The sequence below is a fragment of the Ranitomeya variabilis genome, chromosome 2 (genome assembly GCF_051348905.1).
Source record: "Ranitomeya variabilis isolate aRanVar5 chromosome 2, aRanVar5.hap1, whole genome shotgun sequence".
NCBI lineage: Eukaryota > Metazoa > Chordata > Amphibia > Anura > Dendrobatidae > Ranitomeya > Ranitomeya variabilis.
Genome location: NC_135233.1, coordinates 1,022,502,993 through 1,022,518,628, shown reverse-complemented (window position 1 = coordinate 1,022,518,628; position 15,636 = coordinate 1,022,502,993). Strand labels below are relative to the sequence as shown.

General features: G+C 42.4%; 1 protein-coding gene across 3 annotated transcripts in view; it reads left to right on the top strand.

The window, feature by feature from the left end:
• The window catches only part of SH3YL1 (SH3 and SYLF domain containing 1), a 121,134-nt gene that overhangs the window by 64,510 nt on the left and 40,988 nt on the right, over positions 1-15,636 (top strand). For all 3 annotated transcript variants that reach the window (XM_077291335.1, XM_077291334.1, XM_077291336.1), the window contains exons 5-8: positions 6,584-6,696; positions 8,012-8,140; positions 11,472-11,637; positions 15,468-15,528. In XM_077291335.1, coding sequence (XP_077147450.1) covers positions 6,584-6,696; positions 8,012-8,140; positions 11,472-11,637; positions 15,468-15,528 — 469 coding nt within the window. The remainder of the gene's footprint in view (positions 1-6,583; positions 6,697-8,011; positions 8,141-11,471; positions 11,638-15,467; positions 15,529-15,636) is intronic.

Here is a 15,636-nt window from a genome sequence, read left to right as displayed (position 1 = left end):
AAGGAAGAAAGAAATATTTTTCAAATGGAAAGAGGGAGGCATATCTAAAGAAGAATATAATGCTGTCTGCAGAACCTGCAGGGCACGAATCAGATTAAGTAAAGCTGACAATGAATTAAGGCTTGCAAGAGACGTCAAAAGCAATAAAAAAGGATTTTGGGGATATGTGAAAAGTCAAACATGCTATAGGATTTTTGCAGGATGAAAATGATGAAATGGTAAAGGATGTAGAGAAGGACGAACTTTTAAATTTCCTATTTTGCATCTGTTTTCTCTCAGAAAGGAAATGTAACCTCAACTGATTTTCACTGTCCTATTAAGGGAATAGAATAATAATCTTTATTTTTATATAGCGCTAACATATTCTGCAGCGCTTTACAGTTTGCACACATTGTCATCGCTGTCCCCGATGGGGCTCACAATCTAAATTCTCTATCAGTAGGTCTTTGGAATGTGGGAAGAAACCGGAGTACCCGAAGGAAACCCACGCAAACACTGGGTGAACATGCAAACTCCTTGCAAATGTTGTCCAAGGTGGGATTAGAACCCAGGACCCCAGTGCTGCAAGGCTGCAGTGCTATCCACTGAGCCACCGTGCTGCCCAGAATCCATGATTTTTATAAACAGAAAGATAGTGAGGAAACACTTAGCTAACATAAATTAATTCAAGTCTCCAGGTCCAGCTGAATTACACCCCAGAGTACTGAAGGAGATAGCAGAAGAAAAATTTTTGAACCACTCTCCATAATCTTTGATAATTCTTGGAGAACAGGAGAAGTCCCAGAAGACTGGAGAAGAGGAAATGTTGTTCTTATCTTCAAAAAGGGGGAGGTGGACCCAAGGAACTGTAGGCCGGTGAGTCTGACGTCAATACTAGGAAAGATGTTTGAACAAATGATTAAACATCATGTATGTAAGTACCTGGATAAGAATGCAGTGATTAACCAGAGTAAGCATGGGTTTGTAACTAATAAGTCATGTCAGACTAACTTAATTTCCTTCTATGACAGAATCACTGACTGGGTGGATCAGGGAAATGCTGTAGATATAGTATATCTTGACTTCAGCAAAGCATTTGACAAAGTATCTCACACAATCCTTATTGAAAAAATGACTTAGTATGGAATGGACAAGGCAAATGTTAGGTGGATTCATAACTGGCTTAGTGATTGGACCCAAAGAGTGGTCGTAAATGGCTGCACATCCAGTTGGAAGAATGTCTCAAGTGGGGTACCACAGGGTTCTGTCCTGGGCCCTGTATTGTTCAACATCTTTATCAATGAGTTAGATGAAGGAATTAAGGATAAACTGATTAAATTTGCTGATGACACAAAGCTAGGAGGGATCGATAATACTAGAGAAGAGAGAGAGAGAGGATTCAAAGATATAAATAAACTGGAGAAGTGGGCAGCAACTAACGGAATGGTTTTTAACAGGGAAAATGCAAAGAACTACATCTGGGCAATAAAAATGAAAAAAAGCATATACAGAATGGGAGGAATAGGGCTAAGCAACAGCACATGTGAAAAAGACTTGGGTATACTAATAGATCATAAACTGAACATGAGTCAACAGTGTGATGCAGCAGCAAAAAAGGCAAATACAATTCTGGGATGTATTAACAGAAGCATACAGTATAGATCACGTGAAGTCATTATTGCCCTCTACTCCTCTTTGGTCAGACCTCATCTGGAATACTGTGTACAGTTTTGGGCATCACATTTTAAAAAAGACATCAGCAAACTGGAGCAAGTTCAGAGGAGAGCGACCAGAATGGTGACTGGTCTGCAAACCATGTCCTATGAGGAACGGTTACAGGATTTGGGAATGTTTAGCTTGCAAAAAACACATTGTAGAAGGATGATCTTTATTCTCATTTGCACAAGGAAAGACTAGAAGCAATGGGATGAAACTGAATGGGAGGAGACACAGATTAGATATTAGAAAAAACTTTTTGACAGTTAGGGTGATCAATGAGTGGAACAGGCTGCCATGAGAGGTGGTGAGTTCTCCTTCAATGGTAGTCTTCAAACAGAGGCTGGACAGACATCTGGGATGATTTGGTGAATCCTGCATTGAGCAGGGGGTTGGACCAGATGGCCCAGGAGGTCCCTTCCAACTCTACCATTCTATGAGTTTCTTTCCATGTTGAATTTTTGAGCCAATGTCAAAAGCATAATTTAAAGTGAATATAAAATTCTAATGTACGGTCTTACATTAATTTTTAGGACATGTACGACTAATGTTTGGTCAGGCCACCAAACATTTCTTTAGTATAAAGGGAAATCTGTAGACTGGAGCAAAGATTGGGCATGTGGAAATGCAACATGTCTGTGCCAGGGGGCTCAACGCAGATTAGGTAGTGGACATTCTGGCATACACATTAGAGAATTGACAACCATCAACATCTTATGCAAGTTCTTCCCTGGATTCCTAGTGATATCACTAAATTAGTGTACTCATCACATTTATATTATCCATAGTACACAGGAGAAATGGGAACATAGAAACATTTAGCAGCTGATCTCCATCCCTGTGGATGTCATTTCAGTATCACTCTAAATCATACATTTATCCAAAAATAACAGCAGAAAATGCCTTGTGTTTAGTTAGGTGTGAAGGGCTGACTGTGAATTAATTTAAGGAGTGTAAAGTGTGGAAGTTCAGAGCAAGTATCGAGTGATTGTAGATTATTTAATGTCTCGTTAGATTGACAGATTCTGGATCGCTGGCCCAGGGCCAGATTTTTTTTTTCCTCTAACGAAAACTTCAAGTTATTCTAAATTCTAACCTGTTCTGCGTTTTTCAGCAATTACTGTACACCCTCTATTGGTGTTCACCAAGCTGCATTGTATGTAGAAGTACTGATGTTGATGAACTTTTTCATTAGCAATAAAATTAGTAATGATGGACACTGATTGTGTCCGCAGAGGTCTGCAGCTCTCTAGTACAGCAAGTGGGAATGTTCAGATGAGGCTCTGTGCAATGTATAGAATAAGACAGATGGGAACATCTAGTTTTACTGTGCTAAGGAATACTAAGGTTTTACTTCAGATATTACATAAAATACGGCTTCTCAACCCTTCCCGTTATGTTTCATGTCTCTTCAACCATGAATAGCTTGGTCCTCATGTGCAGAGCCTGTACAGCAGCACAGAGCCTGTACAGCGGCAAGTAGTGTCCCTTAATACTCCAAAATTCGCTGCCATATGCATCTCGTGTTGCTGTATAAAGTATGGTGGGCTACAGTTATTCTCCCATAAAACATCTAAGATGCTGTATGCATCTTGTTACCTTTAGGGCTTGTTCAGATGAGCATATTCTACATACATGGACTACCCGTGGGAGCCATGCTTTGCACGCAGAGCCATTATGAGCATTGTGCCCATGCACATAGCAGGTTTTCCCACACACGGACCAATGATCTACATGGTGAACCTTGCAGTATGCACTATCATGATCTGTTTTACATGCATAGCAGACGAGTACACGGAGTAACGGCTGCAATGTGCCAGAGTTTGTTTTTCCATTTGAATTTGGCTAAATGTCGTTTTCTACCCAAAATAGTATGTTGCCCCCTTTCCCTAGTATGGGATAGCTTGCTGATTGCTGAGGTTTCGAACTCTGGGATACCAAACAATATCGAGAAGGGGACTGCTAGAAAAAGCCAGCTTTCTCCACTTTCTGCTAGTCCTATAGGCAGTGAATGGAAAGGAAGTTTAGCTTGCACTCCTCCTTTCAAGATTGGGCTCAGCAATGTCCAGTTTTCTGGATCTCTGGGGCCTAGCCATTGAATTATTAGCAATCGGTAACTACATCTCGGTGTTGTCTTCCATTAAGCATACATGCCTGAAGATGGTGCACATCAGATCGCCTGTTCTCTCTGCGCATGCCTCCAAATCCCGTTTTGTAGGGGGTTTGGATGTAAGCCCCAGCACAAAACACAATAGGAAAGCACTCAAGTTATTCGCTATCTTACAGACTTAACTCTGGGAACTTCATCTTGAGCAGAGGGTGCTTATGCCTGACCTCCATTCATTGTTAACGAGACTACTGTAGAAAGTCGAGTACATCACTTTGCTTTGCAAATCAATGAATGGAATGGAGGTCAGATATTTTAATATTTATGTACGACACCATGCATCTGGAGAGTGAAGTGCTGTATTTTCACAAATTTTAGTTTGACTTTACTTTAGATAATCAAAAGCTATCACTAGATGTAAGTTTTTAAGGTTTTTTTTTTTGCTAACTTTTTACCTTTGTCATTGAAAATGGACAGTAAAGAACGCTGTGGACCTTGGATACAATTTTTGAAATAGGGGGGGGGGGGAATATCTCTATCTATATTTATACACATATATACACTAGCTGTTTCTAGCCAGCTAACGCTCGGCACGCTCATTGCTATCTAATTAATGCTGCTAGTGATTAAACTGAAGTAAATAATGACAACATTCAATAGCGCTTACACAGGTGGTAAATTAACTTAAATTGAAGTTAATAACAATAATAATAATTAAAAATCAGAATAATACTAATACATTTTATTCACAGTGTAAAATCAAAAGCAAACTGGATTCGTGTGGTAATGTGTGGGGACGGAGCCTCGTGTGGTAATGTGTGGGGACGGAGCCTCGTGTGGTAATGTGGAGGGACGGAGCCTCGTGTGGTAATGTGGAGGGACGGAGCCTCTTGTGGTAATGTGTGGGGATGGAGCCTCTTGTGGTAATGTGTGGGGACGGAGCCTCGTGTGGTAATGTGGGGGGACGGAGCCTCGTGTGGTAATGTGTGGGGACGGAGCCTCGTGTGGTAATGTGGGGGGACAGAGCCTCGTGTGGTAATGTGGGGGGACGGAGCCTCGTGTGGTAATGTGTGGGGACAGAGCCTCGTGTGGTAATGTGTGGGGACAGAGCCTCGTGTGGTAATGTGTGGGGACTTAGCCTCGTGTGGTAATGTGTGAGGACATAGCCTCGTGTGGTAATGTGTGGGGGTGGGATTATATGTGGTAATATGGTGGGGGGGCGGGATTATGTGTGGTAATGTGGTGCGGGGCGGGATTGTGTGGTAATGTGGTGGGGGGGCGGGATTGTGTGTGGTGATGGGGTGGGGGGCGGAGCTACTGTGCAGGGGGCGGGATCATCTGTGGTAATGCAGTGGGATTATGTAGGGGGCGGGATTATGTGTGGTGGGGGCGGGATTATGTGTGGTGATGGGATGGGGTGGGGGGGCAGAGCTACTGTGCAGGGGGCGGGATTATCTGTGGTAATGTGGTGGGGGGTGGGATTATGTGTGGTAATGTGGGGGGCAGGATTATGTGTGGTAATGTGGTGGGGGCGGGATTGTGTGTAATAATGGGGTGGGGGGCGGGATTATGTCTGGTGATAGGTATCTCTCTCTATATATATCTCTATCTATATAATGTGTGTGTGTGTGTGTGTGTGTATATATATATATATATATATATATATATATATATATATATATATATATATATATATATATATATATATTCTATAATCTCTGATGACAGTACTTTATTGATCGCAAACACAAGTGCAGATTATTCATCAAGTAATGTGCTAGTCTCTGTGTTTTTCGTGGCTCAGACTTGTTCTGTTGTATGGTGGGTCTCCTTAGTGTGGGATAAGGATGCTTTTTCCATGAAAAAAAATTGAAAACTCGATGCCACCATTCTCTTTGTTAAAGGGTTTGTCTCTACTTTCTGAAACTGTTCATTGATTGGACAATGTCACCGTGTAAGGACACACCCCCTAACTGGTAACACCCAGTTGTCAATTTGTAAATTACTAGGAGGAACTGTTCTGCTATTACATGGCATATACAATTGTTTACATCAGACGTATATCCAGAGAGATGACCCGCTTATCTTTAGACACGTCGTTGCAGTTGGACAGCCATTTTACGAAGTGATATAAGCCTGATCCTTATTGGTCCAGTTTCCCTATTCCCAGCCGAAGGGCTCTTGTTTTAGGATATCATTTGGGACCATTTATGAGTTTCCAGTGTAGTATTATGTGACATCCTTTCACTAAAGCAAGAAGCAAACACAGTAGGTCTTTGCTGGGTACCTCCATATATGCCGTATATAGATGTCCCATTTCTTAAAGGGAAACACTACAAATCTATTTTGATTTAGAAAGTTAAGACTTGCTTTCACCAGACAATAACTTATCACCTATCCATAGAATGATTGAGTACTTGTTGATTGGTGGGGGTCCGACTGCTTTGAACTGCTCCTAACCGTTAAAAGGAGAACTTCAATCCCTATGAGAATGGCTTAGCGGTACATTCTCATCCTCTACTTCATTCATTCCCCGTGGGGCTTCCAGGTGCTGTACTTGGCTTTTTCTGGCAGCCCAATCTGCCCATCGGAGCAGGTCTGACCGGCCTGACCCTCCCCCACCGCACCACCACCAATCAGCAAGTTATCGCCCTTCCAGCTCATTGGATATGCCATAAAGACATTGCTGACTTATTAATTTATTCCTTCATCTTCTTGGAAGAGTATTTTAGTTTTGTGTAATACTAAAGTCCCTGTGTTTTATTTTACCTTTAAAAACAGGTGTCCGATTTAGTTATTATATTGAACCACAAAAGAGCAGTCGAAGCTTTTGCCAAAGGCGGTAACTTAACTCTGGGAGGAAATTTCACAGTTGCTATTGGACCTCTTGGGAGGTAAGGGCAAGTAATGAGAATGGGACAAGTGAAATAAATATTGAGCTTTATTAAAAAAAAAAAAAAAGTACTAAACTGGCAAGTCAGTACTATTAGTTATTTAGTTTGTGTCTGAAGTTTTCTCCCGACTGATTCCTTCTCACGAATGCAATCGCATGGATCGTTCTAAACATGATGTACAATGTGAATGCATCTAGGTTGTGTATTTTCATGATAATTTATACAAATATGTAATTATCACAATACACTATTTTCTGCTGTGATCTTGGCTAAGTGACAGTGGCAGCCGGGTCGAATACTGAGCCGGCTGTCAGTCAGTGCTGGGTTCTGGTTACAGCCACCACTCACCTGCGCTGACCGGGCATGTCAGCGGTCACACAGAAGGAGCACCCCGGGTATACTACCTGCCTGTGTCTCCATTGGGCTCTGCAGATTTTTCCTGCACTGTCCCGTGGCATGAACATGACTGGGGGCAGGGCCAAGAAGCAACAGGAGGCTGCAGCATGTGCAAGCAGAGAAATCCAAGATGGTGCCTACGCAGCAGGTGGCAGGATGGGAAGAGCGGCTGCTCCCAGCACAGTGGTGAGACTTGCTGGGTTTACTAGAACTCCTCTCGATCAGGACACCTCTTTAGATGGGTCACGTGCTCTCCGTGAAGGGTAACCTACCCAGTCTCCTGAGTCCTTGGGGAAGGGTTAGGCTGTATCTGCCCCTAAAGGCCTTCCTGTCCTGCAGCTTCACTGAGGGGCAACTCTCCCTGCCACCAGCCAGTTACTGAGCCAATTACACGACCAAGAGGATAAATGACCTCAGTCGGCCTGTGACCCTCACAGACCTGGTCAGCTAATCTCAGCCCCACTGTCTGAAACAGGTGACCTGGAAAACAGACTCAGCAGGAATAATGTAAGGGTGGTTGGCATCCCTGAAAACCGAGGGAAACCGTCCCACTATACACTGACCGGTGACTTTACATATTCCGCACCTACAGTTTCCCTTTTACTCCATTTTATCAAGCCAATTGCTTTTACTTGTCATTAACACTATTTCTACAGTTGATATAATAATAATAATAATTTTATTTTATATAGCGCCAACATATTCTGCAGCGCTTTACAAATAAAGTCTATTAACACTTATTTTCTATCATGTACCAATTTCTCCTAACTTTCGGGACTTAATTTCTTGTGACCTTCCAGCACCAGAATATTAGGGCTTGTTTTGTTTTTATGGTTATGACCTTCTTCCCATGAGCTCCATCTACCTGTATACATAGCTGAGCATGGCATCAGACCCTGAACTCTTCCTGCTCTTCTAGAAATCTGGAGGGAGATGTTGCAATCAGGAGCTCGGCGGCGGTCTACACGTACTGCAAGTCACGTGGGCTGTTTGCAGGAATATCGTTGGAAGGGTCTGGGTTGATTGAAAGGAAAGAAACCAATCGCAAGTAAGTTGGCGCATTATCAGTGTTAGTTTGTGAAATAGTTGGAACGTTTTCGGTGGTGGCGCGTCTCTAACACATTGTATTGCTTCCTGACCAGAGGGGATCTGACTGCAGGAATCCCCTCCCCACCCTCAAAGCCTTATAACGAGATGGTCCCAGGTTTGCTTCTTGCTGTAGGGCAGTACACCTATTATTTCCTTTACCTCTGACAGTCACATTTGGAATGCAGCGGACACCTGCCTACAGCTGTGAGAATCTGGGCTAACTCGCCGGAGGCCTTACCGCTTGGGTCAATAGCGACCACGGCACTTAAGTAGTCAGGATGTAAGACAGGCGGCGCTCCCTCTATTGGTAGCTTGGAGCCAATGGTCTTGGCAGCCGGGGGAATAATAACAACCCCCATGACTGTCATGTTAGTTCTCCAACTAATGGTAGAAATCTGGGAGGAAATATTACAGGGAATTGTACAATTGATCACGTTCCCTAGTAAGGCATAAAAAAAACTTGTAAAATGATGTAAAAGTCTACACCCTTTTTTCCCCATTTGTCACGTAAAAATAAAAAATAGAAAAAAAACTAAAAACAGAATTTCTATTGGTGGAGGAAACATCTGACAAAATCATGCACCCAGTTATGGACCATTGGGTTATGTTCGCATTCGTGCCTTGCCGTTCCATCTGCCCTTACCTTAAGACCTCCTTTTACTTGTCACAATATTGTCGGTATTGGAAAAACCAAGTGCCAGTGCTATCCGTGTGTCCATATGTTCCATCCATGTGCACAATCCGTGTGATACGTGCTGAAATAGAATGCAGAATAGAAATGACAGATGTTTAGGTGTTAGATGTGCAAAGATAGGGTATACGTAGATAGAAAGATATCTGTGTGATATACAGGTCCTTCTCAAAAAATTAGCATATAGTGTTAAATTTCATTATTTACCATAATGTAATGATTACAATTAAACTTTCATATATTATAGATTCATTATCCACCAACTGAAATTTGTCAGGTCTTTTATTGTTTTAATACTGATGATTTTGGCATACAACTCCTGATAACCCAAAAAACCTGTCTCAATAAATTAGCATATCAAGAAAAGGTTCTCTAAACGACCTATTACCCTAATCTTCTGAATCAACTAATTAACTCTAAACACATGCAAAAGATACCTGAGGCTTTTAAAAACTCCCTGCCTGGTTCATTACTCAAAACCCCCATCATGGGTAAGACTAGCGACCTGACAGATGTCAAGAAGGCCATCATTGACACCCTCAAGCAAGAGGGTAAGACCCAGAAAGAAATTTCTCAACAAATAGGCTGTTCCCAGAGTGCTGTATCAAGGCACCTCAATGGTAAGTCTGTTGGAAGGAAACAATGTGGCAGAAAACGCTGTACAACGAGAAGAGGTGACCGGACCCTGAGGAAGATTGTGGAGAAGGACCGATTCCAGACCTTGGGGAACCTGAGGAAGCAGTGGACTGAGTCTGGTGTGGAAACATCCAGAGCCACCGTGCACAGGCGTGTGCAGGAAATGGGCTACAGGTGCCGCATTCCCCAGGTAAAGCCACTTTTGAACCATAAACAGCGGCAGAAGCGCCTGACCTGGGCTACAGAGAAGCAGCACTGGACTGTTGCTAAGTGGTCCCAAGTACTTTTTTCTGATGAAAGCAAATTTTGCATGTCATTCGGAAATCAAGGTGCCAGAGTCTGGAGGAAGACTGGGGAGAAGGAAATGCCAAAATGCCTGAAGTCCAGTGTCAAGTACCCACAGTCAGTGATGGTGTGGGGTGCCATGTCAGCTGCTGGTGTTGGTCCACTGTGTTTCATCAAGGGCAGGGTCAATGCAGCTAGCTATCAGGAGATTTTGGAGCACTTCATGCTTCCATCGGCTGAAATGCTTTATGGAGATGAAGATTTCATTTTTCAGCACGACCTGGCACCTGCTCACAGTGCCAAAACCACTGGTAAATGGTTTACTGACCATGGTATTACTGTGCTCAATTGGCCTGCCAATTCTCCTGACCTGAACCCCATAGAGAATCTGTGGGATATTGTGAAGAGAAAGTTGAGAGACGCAAGACCCAACACTCTGGATGAGCTTAAGGCCGCTATTGAAGCATCCTGGGCCTCCATAACATCTCAGCAGTGTCACAGGCTGATTGCCTCCATGCCACGCCGCATTGAAGCAGTCATTTCTGCCAAAGGATTCCCGACCAAGTATTGAGTGCATAACTGAACATTATTATTTGATGGTTTTTTTGTTTGTTATTAAAAAACACTTTTATTTGATTGGACGGGTGAAATATGCTAATTTATTGAGACAGGTTTTTTGGGTTTTCAGGAGTTGTATGCCAAAATCATCAGTATTAAAACAATAAAAGACCTGACAAATTTCAGTTGGTGGATAATGAATCTATAATATATGAAAGTTTAATTGTAATCATTACATTATGGTAAATAATGAAATTTAACACTATATGCTAATTTTTTGAGAAGGACCTGTATAATTGGTGCTGTTTAAAATACACATTTTACAGTACATGTATTTAGCTAATAAAAACATTTTTTTAAATTGCCCCCCTTCCCCTATTTTTAATAACCAGCTAAGGCTAAGCATACAGCTGCGGGCTCATACTAATACCCTGGAAAGATCCATGGATATTGGCCCCTTCCCAGCCTAAAAAGGACGGACTTTAGCTGCCCCAGAAATGATGCATCCATTAGATGAGCCAATTCTGGCTCTTAGCTCTGCACCTCCCGATTTGCCCTGGTGCGATGGCAATTGGGGTAATTGGATTGTGGGGTTGATGTCAGCAACAGACACGGACATCAAGACCTAGGGTTAGGACAATTTCTCTTCACCTATTTATTAAAAAAAATAATCCAACAGTAAATCTTGAAATCGTTGTGAGACGACTTCTTCAATTTTGCAGTCAAAGAACTTAAGAGTCGCATATGAGACAAGATCCATCAACAGGAGCTTGTTGATGTTCTATAGGTAACTTTCCAATTTATCTTTCCACCATTCTGGGTATAGAGGTGCTGAAAAATAATAAAAAGCCACACTATACATACTGTCTAACAGCGATGTAACACGGAGGGTGGATTTATTCTCTCCCCATGGTGGAGCGCTTACTGCATGAATCCAAGATGCCAAAAGGGAGAATTGTCAGCTAATGGTTTCCAGATCCCGCTAGGTATTCTTTATGTCAGCGATCAAATGTCGTATTCTCCCCAACACTTTTCATTGATTTCTCACGTATCCGATTCCTTGCAATATAGAATATATTGTCTTGTAACCTGCAGGATTGTAATCAAGGATTTATTACAGATTTTATTGTCAAGAGGACATCCGGGCATATGAGGTCTTGTTTGGTGAAATTCCCCGCCCTGCACAAGCCGAAGAACTTTATGACATTCTTGATTCTTTCACTGAAAAATATGAAATTGAAGAACAAAGTACGAACCGGAGAAAAGTCGTCAGAGAACAAAGAAAGGTGCGAGCTGCAGGCGCCATCAATTAGTGGCTTTACCTTTTTCATGAAGTCAGCTGCTCATGTACATGTCCTTTTGGTCTTACGGAGCTGGGATACAGCCGGCACCTGCCGCTGACGGCAACGACCACAGCCGGCTCCGGTCACTGATGTTTAACCATTTAAATGCCGCTATTAATCTAACAGGTGTATTAGATGGCATAATTACAAAGTGCAACCACTCCAGCTCCCATAAGCATCCATGAGATGCAATTTTGGGGTGCCAATGGGGTTAACATAGTAGCTGGAGATCTACTGACAGCCAACATCGACGCCATCTTGGTGCTCCCATGAAACCCAGTCAGTAATTTCACTGTATAGTGCCATATTCTAGTATCACTATATTTAGCACAAGCAATCACACAATTACAGGTTCAAGTTCCTTGGAGGTGACTAAAAAATAAAATTAATATAAAAATAAAGATAAAAAAAATAAACATATTTGATATCCTGTGGGACAATCAGAGGGAAAGTATAATAGAAACACGTCACCTCTTCTGTATTTATCACCCACTCCTGGTTTTGGCTTGTAAATACTGATGCAAAATGCTGAATGTTCGAGGCTTAATAATAAGCAGGACCACTCTCCCAGGTTGTCTAACCTAGGAATAAGTAGTGATGGACAGTCAGCAGGGTGCAGTGTCAGGACCCACCGGAGGATCCTCCGGAGGGCCAGTCCGATGCTGCCAGCAGAACAGTGTAGCACGGAATTATTATATGCTGCACAATTATTATTTTATAGACCTATTTACTAAGCGACACATCGGTGGAGCTGTCTGGGTCTCTTTAAGATGCAGTTGGCTTTAGCTCATCCACCCCAGTGTGTGCTGCCTACTACTGCAGCCAGATAACCAGGGACTGTTACGGTAATTGTGGATCGCCTGGGAAACTGTAATCAGACTTCTACTCCAATCTGAAAGCTGTCGCCTTTCATCACCTGCCATTTACAGTGCAAAGCTCGCCTAAAAAGGAGCTGATCTGAGACAATCGCGTTGGTACAATCTCTTACACAGGACACATGAGGGAGATTCTGGTCACTGATCAAAAAACATTTTGCTATTTGTACAGAGATAACAGAGCTGAATCTGCCTGCCTTTTACACTTTCAAATGAATGTGATATGTTTTTTATTTTTAGTTGAATTAGGCTTTATGGCTGCCGCAGTGATGTGTGCTTTATGGCTGCCGCAGTGACATGTGCTTTATGGCTGCTGCAGTAAATGAACGTTAATAATCAAAATGAATGTCCAGTAAGAGACAAACAAATCCTCCCCATACCAGGGAATTGCAGGGGAGCTGCATATATACAGTGGGTACAGAAAGTATTCGTACCCCTTTAAATTATTCACTCTGTTTCATTGCAGCCATTTGGTAAATTCAAAAAAGTTCAAATTTTTTTTTCTCATTCATCTTGACTGAAAAAAACAGAAATGTAGAAATTTTTGCAAATGTAATAAAAAAGAATAACTGAAATATCACATGGTCATAAGTATTCAGACCCTTTGCTCAGTATTGAGTAGAACCCCCTTTTGAGCTAGTACAGCCATGAGTCGTCTTGGGAATTATGCAACAAGTTTTTCACACCTGGATTTGGGGATCCTCTGCCATTCTTCCTTGCAGATCCTCTCCAGTTCCGTCAGGTTGGATGGTGAACATTGGTGGACAGCCATTTTCAGGTCTCTCCAGAGATGCTCAATTAGGTTTAGGTCAGGGCTCTGGCTGGGCCAGTCAAGAATGGTCACAGAGTTGTTCTGAAGCCACTCCTTTGTTATTTTAGCTGTACGCTAAGGGTCATTGTCTTGTTGGAAGGTGAACCTTCGGCCAAGTCTGAGGTCCAGAACACTCTGGAAGAGGTTTTTATCCAGGATATCTCTGTACATGGCCACATTTATGTTTCCTTCAATGACAACCAGTCATCCTGTCCCTGCAGCTGAAAAAAACACCCATAGTAAGATGCTGCCACCACCATGTTTCACTGTTGGGATTGTATTGGGCAGGTGATGAGCAGTGACTGGTTTTCTCCACACATACCACTTAGAATTATCACCAAAAAGGTCTATCTTCATCTCTTCAGAAAAGAGAATCTTGTTTCTAATAGTCTGGGAGTCCTTCATGTGTTTTTTTAGCAAACTCTATGTGGGCTTTCACATGTCTTGCACTGAGGAGAGGTTTCCGTCAGGACACTCTGCCATAAAGGCCCGACTGGTGGAGGGCTGCAGTGATAGTTGACTTTGTGGAACTTTCTCCCATCTCCCTACTGCATCTCTGGAGCTCAGCCACAGTAATCTTGGAGTTCTTCTTTACCTCTCTCACCAAGGCTCTTCTCCCAAGATTGCTCAGTTTGGCTGGACGGCCAGGTCTAGGAAGACTTCTGGTGGTCCAAAACTTCTTCCATTTAAGGATTATGGAGGCCACTGTGCTCTTAGGAACCTTGAGTACTGCAGAAATTCTGTTGTAACCTTGGCCAGATCTGTGCCTTCCCACAATTCTGTCTCTGAGCTCATTGGTCTGACATGCACTGTGAGGTCTTATATACACAGGTGTCTGCCTTTCCAAATCAAGTCCTCTATCAGTTTAATTAAACACAACTGGACTCCAATTAAGGAGTAGAACCAAGAAATTTCTACATTTGTGTTTTTTTTTTTCAGTCAAGATGGGGTGCAGAGTGTACATTAATGTGAAAAAATGAACTTTTTTGAATTTACCAAATGGCTGCAATGAAACAGAGTGAAAAATGTAAAGGGGTCTGAATACTTTCCATATCCACTGTAGATCTTTGTATTAAGGTGGCCACCTTCAGTAGGAGTCATACAGCCACTCCTAACGACCCCTCTATACACATACACAAGCATGCATGTGTGTTCAATGGTAAAATGGGTCTAGGCTGCTGCCAGACCTCTGTCGACAACCTACCTCCCCTGAAAAAAAAAAGACATGATGAAATGTTCCCCATCCTGTTTTCTATCAATGTCCTCTGTTAGGGGGAGATTTAGAGGCCCCATCACATGTGTGTGTGCTGGCCTTTTAGAGTATAGTCTTACTAGCCATTGTAGGCCTCCAGTGGAGAGTGTCGTCTCTCATTAACGTTTATTACACCTATATAATACTTGGACCTAAAGAGTAACGCACTCACTTCCGAAATTTTTCGACCTTTGATTGGTGGTAGGGATGGAGACCCTGATTCTAGTTATGTATCACTTAGCTTATTGGGTGCCGCAGTTATAGAATCACAGCACAGTTTTCTCTGCTGCAAAGCTCCATTGTTGAGCTGTGTATCACCCCGCCACACCTGAGCTTTCTGTGCATATTTCTATAGTGACTGAGAGCTGCTAAACAGTGGTTGGAGCAGGAGGCTTGAGGCCAGTTGTCCTGTAGTGATGATCTCCTCCTGATAAAACACCGATTGTATTGAAACCACAAAATACAGCTCAGTGAGTGACACATCCCTGTAATTGGGTCTCTGCCCCTACACCATGGTGCCTAGCAAACAACTTCTAACAGATTTCCTTTGGCAACAGATTATGTAGTTTTGCTGTTCTTCCAAAACCGCTGTAACATTCAATCAGATTTCACTGCTTCTTCCTCTTTTATTTGTACGCTACGTTTTTATTCGTAGACCCCTTTTTTGTTTTATCTGAGTTGTCTCATGTAATATTAACCAGCTTTATTTAGCACCGACCTATTCTGCAGGAAATAACAAAAAAGACAAGTAATATAAGAACAAAGGAAATAAATCTGAATCTAAGGGAAATCTAAATGTAGCCATAACCTGCCTGTGTGTTTTATTTTTATGTAGAAAGAGATGTCATTTAAGTCGAACAGACAGCGCTCTCATCAGTCCGCAAACGGTACAGAAGGTAAGGACCGGGCTCTGTCTGTATCAGATGGTTACAGCTTTTATCATGTCCATATCTTACAGGTAAATACTTTAGGTAAAGTAGATAAGCTGGACTTGCCTTCCTGGG